Below are 20,475 nucleotides of genomic sequence, written 5' to 3' on the forward strand. Positions count from 1 at the left end.
TCCACATACCCTTCTCAAATTAAAGTGCCAAAAAAAAAAGATGAAAAGACAAAGTTGTGAAGAAATCCCCTTTATTTTTTTATTTCATCAATACTGAAACAACAACAATAAAAATGCTCAGAATCAGAATTACCACATACATGTACTAGTAAATCCCAAGATACATGTACAAGGACATGTACAGATACGGCAAGATTCTCGTACACTTGGACTTCCAAATAGTGCAGGGCTTTAACGCCCTTTTTTCTCGTAAACGGTGCGCATGATCGCAATAATTCACAAATAACAAAAAAGAACAGTTCATGCCTTTGATAACAAGATTTCTTTGAAGCAAGCAGACGTTTAAATGAGTAGGAAAAAGTACATTAATAGACGTTTGACATTAAAATATTTCTGTAACTCACAAAATGTTATTTTACAGCATTAATTTAAAAAGAAAAATGCAATCGTATTTGAAATATACATGTAGAACGTTTCATAACATTCAAAGGGTGAAAAAATATCCAGAGATTAAAAAGACGCTAAAATTTAACTACGTTAGATGTTAATTCTTTTAGAGAACCGATCTACCAATTAGATTTCTAACCATGTCCAGGAAAACCCGCATTTTTTTCTGAGAATACCGCACTGATATACATGTAGGAGATTAGGTATAAAGAAAATGCTACACAAGCGCAGTCATGTGATATCGCATAGGCGTCGGACACCCCCCTATGTTTTTTGGGTTTTTTTTGCAAAGTTAGACAACCATACCTATGATCCTTTTTTTTTCTTGCAAAGATTTCTGATAGGTCTCACCCCCTCACCCCATTTTCAATTTTCTTCCGACGCTACTGTATTGTTACCTATTTATTCAATAAAAAAATCCAAAACATGTAAAACCCATTCTATCAATGGTAATCCCAAAACTTACGTAATGATAACGTCTAAGACGGTCAATGGACGGTTTACAACATTGTACCCATTTACATTTATGAGTGGAATCTTTCCCTCAGTTATTCATACACATTTACACTGACGGATGAACTGGAAACTTGCAAACATAAATGAAACCATTTTCCCAAGTCAATTGTTTTTGATCCGCGACTTGTGAGCAGTGAAGCGGATCAGAAACCCTTGACCTGTTGACTTTGGAAGATGAAATGAAACAGCAAACAGCCACCTTCCAATCTAAAGTCTTATCATTAGGTACAGATTCGTTGCACCCTTTATTTGCTGCCTAAACATAGTGGGTTTGAGGTGAAACTTTTTAAAAATAAAATCTTGAGCAATAAAGAATTATTGAACATTGTATATTAAGGAGGCTAGATGCATGGTCAACAACCAATAAAAAACCCCATCAGATCTGCCATAAAATTTAAAAAATGATATTTTAGGCCTTGAACTATTATTTAATAAAGTAAAAATCTGAATATTTTAGCTTTAAAACTTAAACAGGTTCCTATATCCTCATACAGAGCTCTTCATCTAAAGGAGGTAAAAATAGCCCAAAAATGGCCACAGCCATCTAGACGTACCTCTTAAATGCAGTATTTGTGATTGAGAAACAGACATAAAAAAATCCAGATAAAGTTTTATACATGTATGTAGTAAATCCCTTGCATTTGCATTTACAAAATACAGTAAAGTAATTGCATTTGTAAGTCCAACTTTGTCTTGTAAAAGCAATTTTTAATGTGACTGAAGCTACACATAGGCAAAACATCAGACAAGATCAAAATATTTTTTGTATAGACCAGGTTAAAATGCAAACACATACCCCCCCCCCCCCCCCACAACAACAATTTTGCAGAGTTGGAAACTGAAAAGTGACTAAGATCTTATACAGGTAATACATGTAGATCAAACTGGGTTGATGACAGTAAACCATATCTCATAATAATTATTCTGAAGTTTGGGGGAAAGGTTGAGGACAGAAAAGTACACAAAAAACCCTCCCAAAATCTTAAATCTTGGGGCAAAAAATGCAAGTTTTATATTATATATATGTATGACATATATGTTATTAAACATTAAAAAATTAATAATATACATATTTAAATAATATTAATAAAAAAAGAAATCAAATAATTGCACTCATAACAATTGTATCATACCGGTATACATATATCAAACATTTCAAGCAGAATTACAAGATAGTGTACACAATTTTCATGTGAAATAAATTAGGTAATCAGTATCATGTTTTGATAAACACATTCATGCATACTATACAGTATAGACTTGTAATTTAGATCAAGGAATTATATAATCTTTGCTAATACTTGTATTTAATGTACCTAACTCTTGGCCACGAAAACATAAACACCCAACAATACTCATAATTTTCATTTTTTACTTCAACGCTTATTTAACAAGTTTTAACTACCCTGCACAATTAAGTATCACATTTAATGCAAGTCTTTCAATAAACTTGCACTAAATTCTCAAGACTTAACTGATACATAACACCAGTATATGATTTAATTAAGTTGATTTCATTAAGTTTCTAAAAAGATTGTCTTTTTTTTTTAAAAATAAAGTTAACAAATGCATATAAGTTTGTATGACATGCATTACAAGTACACATTCTCACAAAAATCACAGATCTCGTAATAATATTAAACAGCTATTTTTTAACATTATCAATTTATCACAGTTGTACAAGAATGAAATCAGCACTGCGCTAAACTTGCCCTCTTTTTCTTTCCTCACTCTCACTTTCTTACATTACATTATAAATACAAACCACATTTTATTATGACCCAATGATTTCAATGATTTTGTAGTGTATGTGAACATGATGGCAGCTTCATCTCAAACAATTTGCTTTCCTGTACCAAAGATCATGTAGACCAGCCATCCAAACATGCACACCCCCGCCGTCTGATTAAATACTGCACTCCAGCTCTTGGTGGCTTCAAGTATATGGCCAGCCATGTACACCCCCACAAAGCCTAGGAGATGATAGACCATCGAAAATGAAGTTCATATACACAAAATCAAATTCTATAGTAAAAAAATTAAAGTCATGCAAAAACAGCCTTAGAAATTTTGCAATTAAGGAAATTTACATTATTTGTACCAAGTATTTCAAAACTTTATTTGCCACTTTTAAAGGAAAATTCTGATAATACATACACGTTTAATTATTTCATTTATTTCCATGAGAAAATTCCTGATGTATTATTTTCAGTGTTTATGAGATAACCATGAAAATTTATTTTCCAACAAAATACATACTGATTGTGAAAATCTAAACAAAGAAAATGAATTTTTTCAACATACCAGGAACAGCACCTGCCATATTCATGATACCTAGAGAGTGGAAATAAATAAACTGTATTACATGTACATGTATAATCAAGTCTAATATAATGGACTTTTATTAAAAGGTATTAATTTTGCTTAATACATGAACAGTATATTTTATATACAAAATGTCTACACCAAATACTGTAGATTCCTTATTTTACACGAGTACTTAATTCCTTGATTCAACCGTTTTACTCAAAATCACAAGAATATAAAATCGCGAACTCCAACTCTTTGTCATAGTTTTGTTTAGTTTATATCTGTCTGAAAAATAAAAGCGATGTTTTAAAATCCCCTTCTGCCGAGTTTATGCATGTATAAATTCCTCGCGTTCAAAAAGGAATCTACAGAAACTATAAATCAAAATCTATTATATGACATATTTTCATATTTATATTGCTAGATAAGACCGCTTACCAAAGACGGAGCCAGCGTGTGTGGGTGCAATGTCCTGGGGGTTGACCAGGATCCCACTATTGTGGAAGCCACAGCACATGACTGCTATAGCCATCAGTACCAGGGCCGACCCATAAGTACTGGTGTAGGACAGGAATACGAGTGCTGATGCTGTACCACACAGGGCAATGGACTGAAAATAAAGCAGGTCATGAGGGACTCCATCAAGTTTTGTGGAAGCTTGTTTCGTTCACAATATGCCAGTAGTCTTGTTAGCAATATTTAGGATCTACTGGTACATGTACTTGGTAACTCCAAGAAATTTCAACCTTTCTTGAACATTCCTTTTATTTCCCCAAATTTTTTTTTTTGAAATGCAACAAATAAATTTAATGAAAAATTCAGAAATCATTAACTTTATGTTCATGAACAGTTCAGACAAATTTGCATGTTTAGCCATCAGTTTTATTCACAATCTAAGAGCAAGAAAATCTTACCTCCATGAATTTCCTTACAAATGTTACACTCCATCCTGAAGATACAATCAACAAGAAATTGTAAAACAGAGAGATACATGTGATAACATCTGCATTGCAGCAAATGCTCAATAGTAATAAGTAAAGATATGCAGAAAAAGTTTCCAGGAATCAGTAATTGAGTTATTTTATTTTCAATAGTCAAACTTTTGCACAGTACAGTGTTAATGATACTGACCTTTGGACAACATGTGGTCAGCGAGCCAGCCGCTGAAGACAGAACTAAACATGGTAACCACCCATGGCACCACATTGAACACCCAGCCCTGAAACAGAAACAAAATCTAAACATATATCCCCCAGGACATACCAACAAAGTCTTCCATGAATAATAGATACCGGTACATGCATCATCACAAATACAAAGACTGGTAAATGCTAAGTAAAATAAACTAAGGTAAGGTAATAATGATGATGTTTTTAAAAAAAATAGTAATCAACAAAAAATTAAAAATTACACTGACACACAATTACACCAGCTGAAAGAATTCTATTACCTTAGCATCTGGAAAATTTTCATGAAAATAAGTGGGTAACCATGACAATAGGATGTAAAAGGCATTGTTTTCACAAAAATGTCCAACTAGGAGAGACCTAAAATCAAAAACACATTTTTTCGGTGGTGGTAAACTTTACATGAATATACAAACCAAATTTACTTTTGCATTTTTACAGAGGCACTTTAACTTATTTAAAGTGTATATCAAAAATCAAAACATTTTACAGTTATCTCAATAAATGAGTACCTGGTATACTGAAACATAAGCTGGCTTACCAGAATGCTGGTTTAACAAACAGCATCAGCCATGGCACTGCTTTCTTCTCGGGGAACTTTTCTGCCAGTATCGTGTTGTCACTGACTGAGACAGATGGGGGCTGGGCATACTTCCTCCTGTGTCTCTCTATCACAAGGTACCTCATACACAACATCCACACTATACTACACAGCCCTGAAATTCATAACGCATCTAGTTAGGAATCTACAGTATTAAGTGTGTGGTTTATTTGGCAGGAATTAATTTTCCAGCAAGTTGGTCATCTTTGCAGGCCAAAGGCCAAGGGTTTACGATCTACTTTGCTCCTCTAAAGGCAGAGTGGATCAAAAAACCTTTTGCTAGCGAAGATGCAAGTTGGTGTACCTTTGATTATGTATCTTGTTTTATTTATGCAACTGAGTAAAATGAATTTAATGCAGTATTATAAAATCTTTAAAACAGAAATAAGTTTGTTAAAATTGAGAGAGGTGGGGGGAAAATACGAAATAAATACCAGTACTGAACCAATATACGCTGAAAGACTGAGCAAAGAATGAATGTTTTGCCAATGTGGAGCACAATTGATAGAGTGCAAAATGATGAATGCTGAACATGGTGAGAAAACTGAATTTTTCAAACCTTTGTACTTACCAACAAAATAAAACACACTCTGCCAACCAAATGTTTCCAACAAAATAGATCCAATACTTCCACACAATAGAGTGCTGAAAATGAATTTTCATTTGATTTAATGCATCTTAGGTACAGCATATAAATAATATCATTAAAAAATATAATTAAGATATCATCTTTCATTTAATTATGAATGAAACACAAAAATAAGCTTCATGCTTAGTTAAACAAAATTAATGTAGGGTGTATTTATTTTGTAATGATATGTCATTGTGACAATTGTAACATTGTATTACCCACACATCTCCAATATACTAGTATATACATTTTCACATGTACATGTATAGACGTGCTTGTATATAGCTGATACATGGTTAGGCCAAAATAAAATTATTGTTTGTTTGGAATTGCCTCCCCCCTCTTAGACCCGATAAAATGAATTATCAAAAGAAAAATTCAGAACTTTCTTTTTTAATATGGAGATTTTTATTTTTTCACAAATTCAGTTTACACTTCAAGTTTGAAAAATATGGCCTTATACTTTTTTTTAATGATATTTGGCATATATATACTAATAAACAACACTTTTACACCAAAAGTAAACGGGATGTATCATTCAATGTAAAATTTTAAGTGTTTTAGCTTTCAAACTTTGATTTAAAATATATATGTATGTGTTTTATCATCTATATATAGCTAGATGTACATGTTATCACAAAATTGTGTATATTGTTTCATGATTTAAAAAAAACCCCATCATACTGGGTACGTAACCCCCCCCCCCCCAAAAAAAAAAAAAAATTACACCTTAGGAGAAAAATGACCCACTAAAGAAAGATATTTACCAGTATATATATACATGTACATCAAATATATCTTCAATGTAATACATGTAATGAACTTTTCATGCAAAAAAAGGAGAAGAAAATGGTGATAAAGAAAACCACAGGCTGCTCCAACTAGCTAAGCTTTGTTTTCCTCCTCAAAACTTTTCCAGGAGTTTTCACAACTTTTAAAATTATCATTAATCATTTGTAATATGGTCAAATACTTATTCATTTATCACACATATTATTGTGCATGATTCTAAAAAAAATAATCTGATTCTCATGAAGTACATTAATGTGATTTGCAAAATTAATGTCCAATAAATGTAAACACAATTAATACATGTACAACAGGTGCTGCTATTTACCCTAAATGAGATCCTGAGCATATAAAACTATAAGTGAAGGATCGCTCCTGCTCAGAAACTTTCCTGGATATAATGGAGCTAAAACTGGGATAATGGAAACCTGTCAACAAGAAAAGCATGGTAAGAAAGGCAAGCATAGCACTACATGATAAACAAGATCAAGGTCTCTATCACACAGAAAAGTGAAAATAAACAGCTAATAAATCAGAATACAAAGAAATGTACTAAATGTTGTGTTATTCAGATTGTCCCAATTATCAGACATGTCTTGAATAAAATGTGCTTCAGATGTACTGGTATAACTTAAACGTGGGTAGCTTTGAAATAAATCCTCTAATCAATCTCAGACTGCATTATAGTACATGGTATCAGGGTACAGTGTACCCTGCTAGTACTAAAACATGTAGTTATGTAACTATATAAGTATTGTGTATTCTTAATACATGTACTGCTAAGAATATTTCTGAATATTCTCGTTCTTTCTTTTGATTTAAATTTGAATATAAAAATGATCATTGTTATCAAATGAGGAATCATTGGTTGGCTGGTATGACTTGTCTGATCATTGTAGTTGAGTAGACTACTGAAATATAGGTATTTGTACTACTTAAGTCTGTTCCAAGTTATTGCTTCCATCACTTTTTGATGATTTTTAATTAAAATACACATACCTGTAAAAGAAATACATTTGACATTTATAAAAAAGGGGAAAATATTCAAGATATCTTCATTGACACATTATCGTTTTTCACTCATAAAAGTTCACTGGAAAAAAAAACAAATTTGATTTATAATGGGAAATGTTTACATCTCTTTACCATTCAGAACCCACTCAGCGTTATAATCAGGCTGATTTCATGGCTGATGCAATGCAAAATCTGTGTAGACTTTCTATTTTAAGTTATGTATTGAAACCTGAAGCAATAGAGGGGGGGGGGTTCAAAGCAGATACTCTGGACATTTTTCATATTAGTGGATGAACGTAGTTTGAGCACGAAGGTATTTATGATTATTGAAATATCAAGTGAAAAGTGGTGGAAGCAAAAACTCGGAACAGAGTATAGGAGATCAGATGAGTATATAGCATGACGTAACATGAAGCGTTGGACGACCCTCCACGACCTACCCTGCATACTGTCCCGCTGTAATCAGACCACTGTAATAAGACCTGCTGGGGCTCTGAATGAACTGACCCAGCAGACTTATGGAGCTGGGCATGTAACCACCTGTGCATGATGATTAGCATATATGTTGTGTAGTCTTTTTGAATATATATGCATGTAATACCATGTTTAATCTTTGGAAACATGAGAAGAAACTAAATGTTGGTAATATATCTATAACTTTTGCAATCAATTCAAATTTTTTGGAAATATTTTGTACTTGTAATCTTTAATTTTATATATGCATGCATTTTTTCAAACTGAGACACATTTGTTAAAAGATAAGTCTGCTTTGAAAAAAGGAAATAAATATCTATCATGGTGCTAACCATGGATCTTTCATGTTAATTTTGAAAGGTACATGTATATTAATTGAGGAAGCATTGTTGTGGTGCTAATCAGAAACATGTTGTTCTATGCACCATTGTGCACTTATTTTACTACACAAAAAAGTACCGATATCAGACAAAATCAATACTGTTAATAAAAAAAAAGGAAAAAACTATGTTTCAATTGCTATCAAGAACTGAAATGTGGATTAACTACAATACAAAACACAAAATTTAACATCATACCTTGAAACATGCCAAGAAAAACTCGAGATAATACGATGAACTGAATGGTGAGGTATTTGTCTGTTGATAAGTGAGCCAATTGCGGCGTCCAGAATGTTATCATGGACCAGAACACCGCTACTATTGGTAAAATGACGTCTCCTCCAATTCGGTCAGCCAAGTAGCCACCAAGAAACTGGGTCATTGTGTAGCCCCAGAAAAAAGAAGAAAGAACTGACCCCTATGGAATAAAAATCAAGAACATAAGAATTACAAGGATAGAAAGTAATATTCTTAAGATTAGGTACAGTGGTGAACAGAAAATCATTTTGAAAAACTGAAAAAAACAATTAATGGAACATATTACTACAGGAAAAAGGAATTTTAAACCCAAATACACACAAGATGTAGAGTAAGCATGGAACATTGACCTCCTGCTAGGTAATCAATTTTGTTTCTTTATTGCACTTAACAACTTTCCCACTCACAAACACGCTTTAAGCACAATTTGTATTCCTCCAACTTTACTGAATGATTGTTAGAGGCTAATTTTGGGAGGTGGAAAGGGTAAAAAAGACAATAATGCAAAACAAACAACTAATTTTTATCAACATACTAAGTCAACCTTATGGCAAGGATACGTTTCACCAGGTTACGTTTTCTTCAGTGTACGTGTTTTCCTGATATGTCTTTGCATGCCATTTTAGCATCAATTCAGTGAATGACTATTGTTTTGCATCTGTGATCATTTTGTTTGCATCGCTGTCTGTTGATTTTGTTTTAAGCTTGTCTGGACATATTTCACTATATTTTTAAAAATTTGCTGTTCGTTTTGCATTAACGTTTTTTTACCCTTTCCATGCCCCTAGATAATTCAGTAACAAGTATTTAAAGACAACTTACAGACTGAGTTTTATCCCACCCCATTTCTTTGGCCATGGCTGCCACACATAATGGAGTCACAGTTCGACAAGCATACAGGACTGCACATCCTGTAAATAAACCTGCTGCCCACTGTTTTCTCTCTGCCCTAAACAGAATAGGAACAAATTCTATTTTATAGATTTCAACCAATAGTGTGTAGTAGAACAGTAGATAGCTGTCATTTATGAGCAAGATTTAAGATGATTGTAACAAAAATATATAGCAATCCAACAAATCCATGTTTCACAGAATATAGATTCTCTTTTCTAAAATAAATTGATTGGTATACTTACATGTATATTGAAATACATGTACTGCATACATTTAGTTCTAGAGAATTGATTAATAACAGAGATTGACGTTTCTTTAAATCTTTCAAGATCTTGTGGACCATATCATATAATATTTTTCAAATCTCCTACTATTTAAATCAATAAACATTTTTCCTGTGAAACATTTTTTAAATCACTTAATGTTATACAATATCAGCAATTCCTTTTTGGTGTGACTTTTCCTCCTGCGTCATGATTAATTAGACAACAGAACAGTACATACTAGTAAACAATCCCACCTTAATTCTTTACAAAATCAAATTCACAATCATTGATTAGTTGATAGGTGATATCAACAGACACAAAAAACTGTATGAACTATAGAAATGTTCATTTTATTTTATCTGAAATTGTTGTAAATGTACATTTACATATACAACATTTCATATACTTGTAATTTCAGTAAATGCCAGAGTCTCATCTTACAGAAAAAAAATGGTGATTATAGTACGTAATATATCAATACAAAATCTATAAGTAATTTTTCAAATGTACATACAGCTTACTCCACTTATATTGAAATCGCTTATTTTGAAATTCTGCTTATATATAGCAAGTAGAAATAAATCCCCAGTTTTAGCCTCTCATATTCTTTGCACGAAATTAACGGTTATAATGAAATCGGCTTTTAAAGAAGTCACTGATAGGTCCCCAGAGGTGATAATGAGTTGTTTTCATAACGGTTATACAAATGTATTAATACGGTTGGTGACAGTAATTATGCCGGACTGACCGGTTGATATATAAAGGTGTGAATTGATAACTTCTCATTTTATGTGGTTTTATGCTTCTTTTAAAATTAAAATTTATTCACTGTTGAATTTTATATTTTTAACTATATGGATGTATTTTTGCTAGACGTTATATAGAAACCACACAGAAAAAAACATATATTTGGACACTAATAACGAACAACTAGTAAGGCGATGGATAAAAAGACAAAGCTTTGACTCGAAAGAACTAAGGATTTTCATATTAACCCGAGTAGACCTACGATGATAAACAAGCAGTGTTCAGCAGTAATTGAAGCGTTTGAGTCTGGTGATTTTTCATTAAAACGTAAAAAAATGCAATTAAGCATTTTGTTGAATGAGGTTAAACATGTTAAAGATTGTAACAAAATGAAACTTACAAAACTTACTGATATTTAATTTAAACTTTTAAGGACTAATATTTCATGTTATCTGTTCACTGTAATTGATAAACGATGACCTATAATAATTTGTACGGGTTTGTTCTTCTTTATTTTAGATCTTGATTGAATTTTATAAAAATGGTGGCTTCACGTTAGTTGATTTCGCTTTCATTGAATTACGGATATATTGAAATAATTTGCATGGTCCCCTGAATATCAATATATCCAGAGTAGGCTGTATACAGTATTTTTTGTCACCATTGTCATAAAATGTCAAGTGAACAAACAGTAGAGGGCACTATACGTTAGTTTATGTAGCCGCAGGTCTGTAGCTTTCGGTGTGAAAAAAAATAAGATGGATGACCTGGGAGTTACAGTGCAACCCATTGAAAAAACTTGCGCTAGGTTTGGACTGATTAATCTTATCAATACACAAATTCTGTAAAAACAATTAGTACCATTAAATTCTTCAATTTGCGTATCAATAATGTTAATCAGTCCAAAACAAGTGCACATTTCCAATGGGTGGCATTGAAGCTCCCAGGTCGTCCATCCAATTTTTTTTATGATTCGGGGGAGCTACAGACCTGCAGCTATTGTTTATGCTACCTTTTCACGAACAATTAGAGATGTAATATACGAAAATTTAATGTTGCTATGAATAAGCATTTGATGCCTACAACACCTTAAAGTTTCTACATTATCAACATAAAAATTCATTATTCCATCTGTCGAAATACATACGTCTTTACATAGTACATGTACATGTAAATGGGTCGATATGCAGTGGATCATACCCAAGGCATATTTGTAAAATTTACATGTCTTATATCACAATGTAAAAAAAGAGGAAATACAACTTTAAATTTCTTATGATCCATTAAATGCGATTAGTACATAGTTTACGAGGAAATTCAAGTTAAAACATGTAACATCGATTCTTTTTCAGTTCCGATTGTTTTTACACATCATTCGTGCTCAACATAAAGCAACAGCCGAGTAACACTCTACCTGGTCCAATATTTGCCCTCCACTGGCTTTAAATCGGATCTTTTCGTGACTAGAGGGATGTAAACGTCATCTTTGATCGCCATATCATCTTTGTCGTGAAGACGCTTGATCTTCTAACACTGAAGTTTGTCAATGTATGGTGTGCCGTTTGGACACTAATCAAATAAAAGTCTCAATAATCCGCTGTTCAATGTATTTTGGATGTTGGTTACAAGAATTCAATTTTAAATAATTGACAAGCATTTTAAAAAGATATATGATAATCCTTCATATGCTAACTAACCTGCTGATAGCCCCATCTCTCTAACGTTAGATCTAGTCTATCTAAGATTTTGTTAATGCCTTTTTTAATGATTACATTTTTAAAAAATATATAATAAATAATAATATAAACACAAATGTCTTATATACCCCCTCCCCATATCAACCATTGTATCAAAATTCGATTTTAAAAAGTTCAATCAAGTTTTCACAATGTAATGGGTTGTTTTCAATAGAAACAATTTTTTTTACCATGAACCATAGTTTGACCCCTTGACCTCATCTTCAACATTTGAATTTAACATCAATTCCAGGAGTTCTCTATTATTTAAATGTCCTGGTCAATGTCTATCAAGCAGAGGGTTCTTAAATTAATTAAGAGGACAATGTTTTCAAATGTTCAAACTTGACCCTTGACCTTCTGATGTCAAAGTTAAACGAGGTCATAAACTATTAAGGGGGGGGGGCTTAATGTATGTGCCAAGTTTCAAGTTCAAGTTCTTTTTTCAGTTTAATACATGTCTGTCCAGTAAAGGATTCTTAAAATATTGATTGCACAATTAACAGTTTACTGGCCTATATGTTCTAGCTGATTACCGTATATTGACCCTGGACCTTCTGACTGAAAAATCGTAAAACCAATAGGGTGTCCTTCTAATTTTTTAGATATACATGGCCCTGCTAACCAAGTTTGAAATCTGTTCAGCGCTGGATTCCTATACATGTACAAATAAAATATATTGTCTGGACAAAATTTGGTCAAATGATCGAAGCAAATGACATGAGCAAAATTAACCTTCTCCCCAACCTTACAACACAGGAGAAAATGTCATTTATTCTTTGCTGGAACTGAAACAATGAACACCTGTGTGAGCTTTATAACAGTATACAGACTCATTATACAAATAACTCAGGTACATGTACATACATGTTCTAGTAGAATAGTATTCATCACATTATTGCACATATAACTAGCTTGAATATATCATTAAAAAACATTGATCAAATTTTTTAACAATTGATGACAAAATATTCTCAAGATATTAATCTTTTAAGGTCAAAGTAAATTACATTAACAGTGAAACAAATTTTCTATACCATGCATCATTATTTACATATTAATATAAAGGTTATTTGCCTGGAAATAAAACTAAAAGGTTTATTACGGTAATTGTGTTTTCTCAAACTGCCAATTAAATGATTTGAATTGAATATGTCCTTTGATCATCACTATAGGGGTTTTAAAGAAGCTGTGGCGACTTCAAAATTACCAGTACATTATTTTCAGATTTATACGTAGATCATACTGCAGTACAGCACACTATATCTGGCATTGAATAACTGATATGTAATGACCATTACATGAATATTTAATCTTTTTTTCTTCTATAACTGTCTAAATGATGCACAAAGAAAGATAACGCTGACATCTGATGTTATTTATGTTTTATTTTAATGACAAAACTCAATCATGTATAATATTCTTCCAAGTCTTCCTTCATGAATTTATAATTTTCTATTAAGTCCAGATGATTGAATTTTTCTGGTAGATGATTGAAGACTCTGACAGCATTATATTTATCTGTAGAGGACTTCCCGTAGTATATCGACATCTGCTTCATTAAATTCAAAGACTCATTCTTAGTCTGTAAATACAAATTACATTTGTCCTTGTATTGATCAGTAAAAAGTTGAAAAAAATGTTTTAGAAAATACTTATATGATCATAAAGTGATATAATTCAATCTACTTGAAAGTTGGCAATGAAATTTCGAATTTCATCAATCATACTCACCAATATCTTCTCATCATATTGTCCAGCCATTAAAACTATTCCTATTACCATAAAAAAAGATATCAATTTCATACTGTTATGCATAAACCTTTGTCGTAATTTCTCAATCATATTCCAAATATTCCCAATCCCCTCTAAATTTCATTTTTAGTTGTTATAACTTCATCTGAAATCTGTTACATCAATTTCCATTAAATTTTGTACACAATATTTCATTTCACCTTTGTCCTCTTTGAATTCAGTGAAGTGTGCGACTGTCAAACATGGAGGAGAGTTCTCCTTCAGTGTCTGGTACACAACTAAGGGAGTAAAGTAGATGACATTCCCATCAAACTGGGAAAGAATAAACTCATATCCATCACCTCTTGGTAAGGGGTAAATAAACTACAAAATGAATATACATTGTATTAATTAAAGCACACTTCATATATATGAGCATATAAAAAAGATACAATTTTTTTATGCAAACGAAAATCACAGTAACAAATATCACTGCATCCAAGTCTCACGTACATGTAAGATATAGAAGGATCTGAGTATATATATAAAAAAAAAATTGATAGTCATAAGAAAGGTAACCTTTAGAATTGCTTTCCTTTAATAATGGTATCACTTTAAACAATGCAAATTCATTAAAACTTTTCTCAATTAAATTCCACAAGACAACGGAAACCGTTGAAAAACTTACAAGAGGACACAGTTTAGCCTTGAGCTTCACATCATCAAAATCACCTTGCTGGAAAGAAAACATTATATAGTTATATAGCAAAATATAGTACATGTACCAGTAGCCTAAGCTGTAACATATGCCAGAGAAACAATGTTAAATCTGATGGAAAAAACTGTTATCAAGAGTTGAAAAGGATAGCTGATAAATGTATTTGTAAGAACATGTATAGGAATGAGACTTTTGATTGTTAGCCCCTTATGTAAAAAATTGGATAGCAGAAAACTCTGCAAATATCACAATTATATAATTGCATACATTATTGAATTTAAGGGGGTAAAAGTACCTGTATTACACCAAATATACAATCTTTGGTTACATGATGCTCGTTCCAAATCTACAATAAAAACATGGAAAACCCTAAATGTATAAATATATACTACAGAAATATCAAGCAGTAATGTGCACATTGCGACCGTGCACTATAGTAGAGCTTTCAAAGCAACATAAAGTAAATTCAGTTGGATTATGACTCAAGCTTGGCAAAATTCATATCATATCTATAGACAGTTTTAACTTCCTTCTTCTTACAATCAAACAAAATCAGATTCCTAAAAAAATTGTTATATAATCTTTTTTTTCGCAAGTGCTAGTTCCAGAGAGAGAGAGAGAGAGAGAGAGATTTTAGACAAAACCGCTCTCTTCTATTAAAAATTGTACTAGAACATAGAAAATAATGTTATAAATGTACATGTATCTGGAAAAAAGTTAATTCAAAGCCATAAATTACCTACCTGTTCAATTTCGGCAGCTGTTTTGTCTTTAATTAAATCGACTTTCATTATTTCATTTAGGCTCTGAAACAATAAAGATGAAGTACATTCTCTATGTATACAACAACTTTTAATTGAGTTATGCCCACAGATATTAAGTCTATGACAAAATTCAACCTTTGGGGGCCAGGAACCACTAAACTTTTCATCATCTCCATCCCCATCCAAAGCTTCCTTATCAATTTTGGGAGGTGTAGATAAGTCTTTTTTCATCTGTTGTAATTTTTCTTTTTCTTTATTCTCAATTTCTTTTATTTTGGCAGCATACTTTTGTGGATCTGATCTAAAAGGAACAATATAATTAAATTTATAAAAAGAGAAATGTCATACAAGTATTTTCTTTGTATTGCTAAATGAATTGAAATACAAGTGTAAAAGTAAAATTAATATGTGTGAGGGCTGATATTTTAAAACAATAAATAAATAATGATTACTGTTTGAATGACTCTAATTTTGCTTTGTATTTATCAAAGTAAGGATTTTCTTCCACTTTGAATCCTGTGTCTGATTCTGATGAGGTGCAATACTGTCTATGCATAGCTGTGATCCAGCGTAATCCACAGGTCTTTGAGCAGGTTACCATAGGAACCCTGAAGCCCCTATTCCACCACTCAGCTGGTACCCTAGCACAGGAAGGCAATGGAGACCAACATGAAAGACAAATCCTGAAGAAACTGTAGCGAGGTAGCATGGCGGTATCTATGTGGTAGTTCATTCAGTTCTCTTTATTTCCTATAAGTTAAAGAATGCATGTATACTGGCAATTAAACGACCAATTCTCACCAAGGACCATTACCCGCAAGATCATTGTTACGTCATTTTATCAACACATTAACTTAAATATGAAAAATGATCCTTGACGAGAATAGGTCACACTTTAGTAGTGTACACACTATATACATAAATTGGCCACATTGTACGGCTTATCCATAATAATAATTTTACCTGTGTCTTAAGACATATGAGTCTGTAAGGCAATTTTAAATGTTCTATCTAGGTACAAGTTCAAATTTCCATAATATCTCAGTTTTTAATAACAAGCATGCAAGATCAGATCGTATGTAAAGCATAGTAGAGTAGAGGGTAGCAGGGTAAAACATTCTTTTGTAAAAGGTATTCAAATTAATTTATATAATCTTACACATACATCATGTATTCGATACTTGATTGCAGCAAATCAAATTGAGTATATGAATAACACCGCAATCTTACAGTTGTTTTCGATGTGAGGAATGTAGTGCTAGGGCATGTCAACCCGAATTTTCTCGAAAAACTACACAGATCTGCAGTTATTTCTGTTCTTCTTAAAAGAAGTTAATATAAAATTTAACATGAAATTACAAATTGTACCATTCCATCGATGGATTTTTAATGTTATATAGCCTACCTTATCTAATCATGATCCAATTTCAAAGTTAGACGTAACTGTAAACTAACCACTATAATGACTATTTCGTTCAAAGGAAATTCGAGCTTAAGTCAGAGTGAAAATACGCCTTCAACACTGAAGAGTTATTTGAAAATGAAAGTAAACACGCAGAATCAATATTTTTGAGACGTAGAAATTTGGTAAATAAGGGTAAAGCACGTATTATTGCAATTCGAGATTTCAGAAACATAATTTTAATATATTCCCAGATGTCTTTTTAAATTGTGATTACCTGGCCAATGTTCAACCAAGAAATTAAGTGTACTTTAAAACCGACAAGAGATTGATCAGTTGATATGAAACTGAGTAAATGTGTCAGCATTTTAGTGATCTACTCCTATGTCTTATTAGGTGTAGTACAGTCAGGTATGTACTAAAATTTGTAAATTAACACGTTAATAAACATGATCTAGAAACTTATTTAATTTGCATTGCACATGAAATACTTTTCTTTTTGCTGATGTATCTGTATTAATACATTATACACCACGGGGACCAGAATTTTTATCAGGCAGATGCAAAAAATGCCTAAATCTTATCTATCTAAATTTATTTCTTCTTTGACTTAATTTGCTACCCACTGATGAAATTTAAGGTATTTGTGGTTTTACATGTACCGTACTGTAATCAACATGTACTTGATTCATTATTTCATCCAGTTGTCAATGAGTAGATATTTCTTTTTGTGAAGAGTTGGTGTTTTCTGAAAATCTACTTTTAAATTATCATGATGTACGTTCTCTCAAGCCATAGTCTTGAGTCTGTATATTGCCAAGAGCTGCTTCATCACAAAGTACTGTAAAGCTGAATATTCACGTGTCATCTGTTACGCTAAGTTTAAACTTGTTTTAATTTTACACACAGCGTGCTGTTACTGCATCAGCATTAAGCAACATGTCTTACGTAAACTGCGATTTGATGATCAATGAGGTCGCATCTATTCTAAGGTCATTTCGTTCTCCACCTATCCTTTACTCACTTTGGTCAATAGTTTAAAGAACTAAGAGATATTCTATTAAGACTTGTATCATACAACCATGGCCAGATGGGAGAGGATCGTACATATGGGTATTGGTTTATGATGATGGATGCTCTCATACAAATGTTTTGCAGACAATACAGTAAAAGTATAAAGAAGAGGATTTGGGGCACTTATGCTGTATATGAGTTAATCACAAATGATTTAATTTAATGTTTCATTTGATTAATTATATGAACATACACGTACCATGTACACATGTACTATTATATTTCTTGAATTGGACTTTCTTTTAGTAGATCTGGCTCTTAGCCTTGAACCAACCACATTGTCATCACTGGAATCTCTGTCTTTAGACAAATCACCAGGGGAAGTAACTGCTGCTCAATATGTCCCTCTTCTATACCCGTCCAGTGATCAGTCTCAGATAGACCCATCTGTCATACAACCATCTTTTACAGAGTCATTTAGTGGAACAGAGAATATCAATCAAGCAACATTAAACAGAAGTATTTACCCCTCCCGAACCAAAAATGCTGCTCAAGACCCTTATCAAACCACTGGGGAGGATTATGATTTAACTAAACTTCTTGGATCCTCAAAAACCGCTCATCAAAAGACATCTGCCATTGAAATCAGTTCAAGTTCACCAATATCGCTCACATTACAACCTCATGTTTCATTGTCTCAAGACCCTGTCTCATCTAAAACCTCTGCTCAAGGCACAGAACCATTGCATTCCGTAGAATGGACTTTGTATGACACTATGCTCAAAACTCAGGACTCTCATGAAATTCAGAGCCAACTTGCAGCCATGACTATTACCAGCTCAGTATTTAGTTCTACTAGTACCTCTGTGATGAATACAACAAAAACCAGCAAGGGAAACAATTCATGTATACCAAGGCCATGTCCATTGTCAACAGATATATGTACACCACTAAAAGGAGGAAAGTTCCACTGCTCGTGCAGACAAGGTTTGGAAATTAATTATACATTTTAATTTGTCAATATGTACATGTATGTATTTGCCCCTTTTCTTCTTTCGATGCTTTTTGCAGCAATTTTAAAATGAGAAAAAAAGTATGTGGGATGAGAATTGTAAGAACCTACATGTAATTACAACATGTCTGATCAAAGAAATTCATGCTAAGGTATAGGGCCAAAATAAAGTTATTGTTTGATTGGAATTGCCTCCTGCCTCATTGAAATTCACCAATTCACCCTGCTGATAAAATTTTAATGGCCAAAAATTAAGAACTTTTTATTTTTTATATGGAGATTTTTATTTTTTAACAATTTTTAATAAGTTAAACTTCATGGTAGAAAAAAAAATTCACCCCCTCCCTTCTGGGTCTAGAAACCCCAAGCTACAATATCAATTTTTTTTTAAGGTTGGCCTTATACCACAGGAGAAGCAAAAACTCTTTAAATGTCTACATGTAAAATATATTCACCATATTGCTAACAAAACTGATTTCTTAAAAAGAACAAAAACTTTTGTGATGTGATACAAAAACAATCTCTGCCCATGTTTTATAGTAAGCATTTACATGCATGTTGGAATAAAGCACTGAAATATCCTTTATTTAGAGCATAGGGATCTTTCTAATACTTCTTGTTGTCATATTTCTTTCTTTACCCCTCTCTCTTTGAACTTATTAAGAAAGTATTCACCCATATTTAGGAAAATTCACCTGTAAATTGGAAAAGATATTGAATATGTATGCGTGACATTTTGAGTCACTGTAATGATTTGTGGGATTATTTTACAGTTTATGGAAGAAGATGAATACAACCCATTTGTGGAAAACAGATCTCATAAACAGTGAATGTAAGCAACTGTTAGTAGGAATATGTGACATATCAGTATCATATACAATGTACTAATTAAAAAACAACATATTAGTCTTTTTAATGTCAAATATACTTTGTTCTGATATATTATTGATTTTTTCCAGAGACAATGTTCTTTAAGAAGAAACAACTTAACAAGATTTACAAAAGACGGGTGGTACACAAAGTTCATACCAACTGAAATTAATAGAATGTTATCAGTTGCTATGTGGTATTTTTATCTATTCCTTTTCAGTGTTGAACAATTGTCTTATTGTTAAAGTCACCGTTAATATACGGAAATGTAAACTTGTTTTAGAGAAAATACTGTTATTGTGTAGCTATAGTTTGACTTTAAAGCTGTAGATATTAGCATCACACAGTTATTGATATATTTAAGGAATAAGAAATCAGAAATCATTCTTTGAGTTGTATAAGGTGATCAAATACGGATGTGATCAAATCCAATAACGCCGGAAGGGCTTTTATAATTATGATAAATTTGATCACACCCAACGCATATGGTCACGTCATATCATTCAATAACTGATTCCCTATTACATTTACTTATGTTTATATCATTTTCAGGTATTGTTCAAATATTAAATTATTGACATATTTATGGTAATTTTATTTCGTATTATTACGCAAATCACGCGTGCGCTTCAGAACTCTTGGACTCTACGTTACAGAATCGATTTGCATTGTTATCACTGAAACTAAGATGCTGAAAAATGTAAATACTCC

The 20,475-nt window shown here is 32.3% G+C and overlaps 3 protein-coding genes across 5 annotated transcripts; 1 reads left to right on the forward strand and 2 right to left on the reverse strand.

Annotated features, from left to right (window-relative positions):
- Positions 1-54: 54 nt before the first annotated feature.
- Positions 55-12,084, reverse strand: LOC105325422 (voltage-gated purine nucleotide uniporter SLC17A9). Its single transcript, XM_011424977.4, has 12 exons — positions 11,929-12,084; positions 9,430-9,556; positions 8,548-8,767; positions 6,810-6,909; positions 5,633-5,706; positions 5,002-5,176; positions 4,724-4,820; positions 4,405-4,492; positions 4,188-4,222; positions 3,712-3,883; positions 3,268-3,297; positions 55-2,936 (listed from the first exon to the last, which is right to left on the reverse strand). The coding sequence occupies exons 1-12, from the start codon at positions 12,009-12,011 to the stop codon at positions 2,797-2,799; spliced, it is 1,341 nt and encodes a 446-aa protein (XP_011423279.2). The 5' UTR covers positions 12,012-12,084; the 3' UTR covers positions 55-2,796.
- Positions 12,085-13,618: 1,534 nt separating this feature from the next.
- On the reverse strand, positions 13,619-16,996 carry LOC105325424 (ATP synthase mitochondrial F1 complex assembly factor 1). Of its 2 annotated transcripts, none has more exons than XM_011424980.4 (9): positions 16,872-16,996; positions 15,919-16,216; positions 15,602-15,767; positions 15,446-15,508; positions 14,998-15,048; positions 14,673-14,720; positions 14,206-14,368; positions 13,985-14,025; positions 13,619-13,835 (listed from the first exon to the last, which is right to left on the reverse strand). In XM_011424980.4, the coding sequence occupies exons 2-9, from the start codon at positions 16,197-16,199 to the stop codon at positions 13,659-13,661; spliced, it is 990 nt and encodes a 329-aa protein (XP_011423282.2). In that variant the 5' UTR covers positions 16,200-16,216; positions 16,872-16,996; the 3' UTR covers positions 13,619-13,658. The 2 variants fall into 2 exon arrangements, with proteins under 2 accessions (XP_011423282.2, XP_065921337.1); XM_066065265.1 differs by lacking the exon at positions 16,872-16,996 and adding an exon at positions 16,632-16,652.
- Positions 16,997-17,016: 20 nt separating this feature from the next.
- Positions 17,017-20,103, forward strand: LOC105325423 (uncharacterized). Of its 2 annotated transcripts, none has more exons than XM_011424978.4 (4): positions 17,017-17,279; positions 18,189-18,869; positions 19,668-19,726; positions 19,854-20,103. In XM_011424978.4, exons 1-3 carry the CDS (start codon positions 17,210-17,212, stop codon positions 19,682-19,684), a joined length of 768 nt encoding a protein of 255 aa, XP_011423280.3. In that variant the 5' UTR covers positions 17,017-17,209; the 3' UTR covers positions 19,685-19,726; positions 19,854-20,103. The 2 variants fall into 2 exon arrangements, with proteins under 2 accessions (XP_011423280.3, XP_011423281.3); XM_011424979.4 differs by having other exon boundaries at positions 17,018-17,279; positions 18,192-18,869.
- Positions 20,104-20,475: the final 372 nt, after the last annotated feature.

This window comes from Magallana gigas, chromosome 7, assembly GCF_963853765.1.
Source record: "Magallana gigas chromosome 7, xbMagGiga1.1, whole genome shotgun sequence".
NCBI lineage: Eukaryota > Metazoa > Mollusca > Bivalvia > Ostreida > Ostreidae > Magallana > Magallana gigas.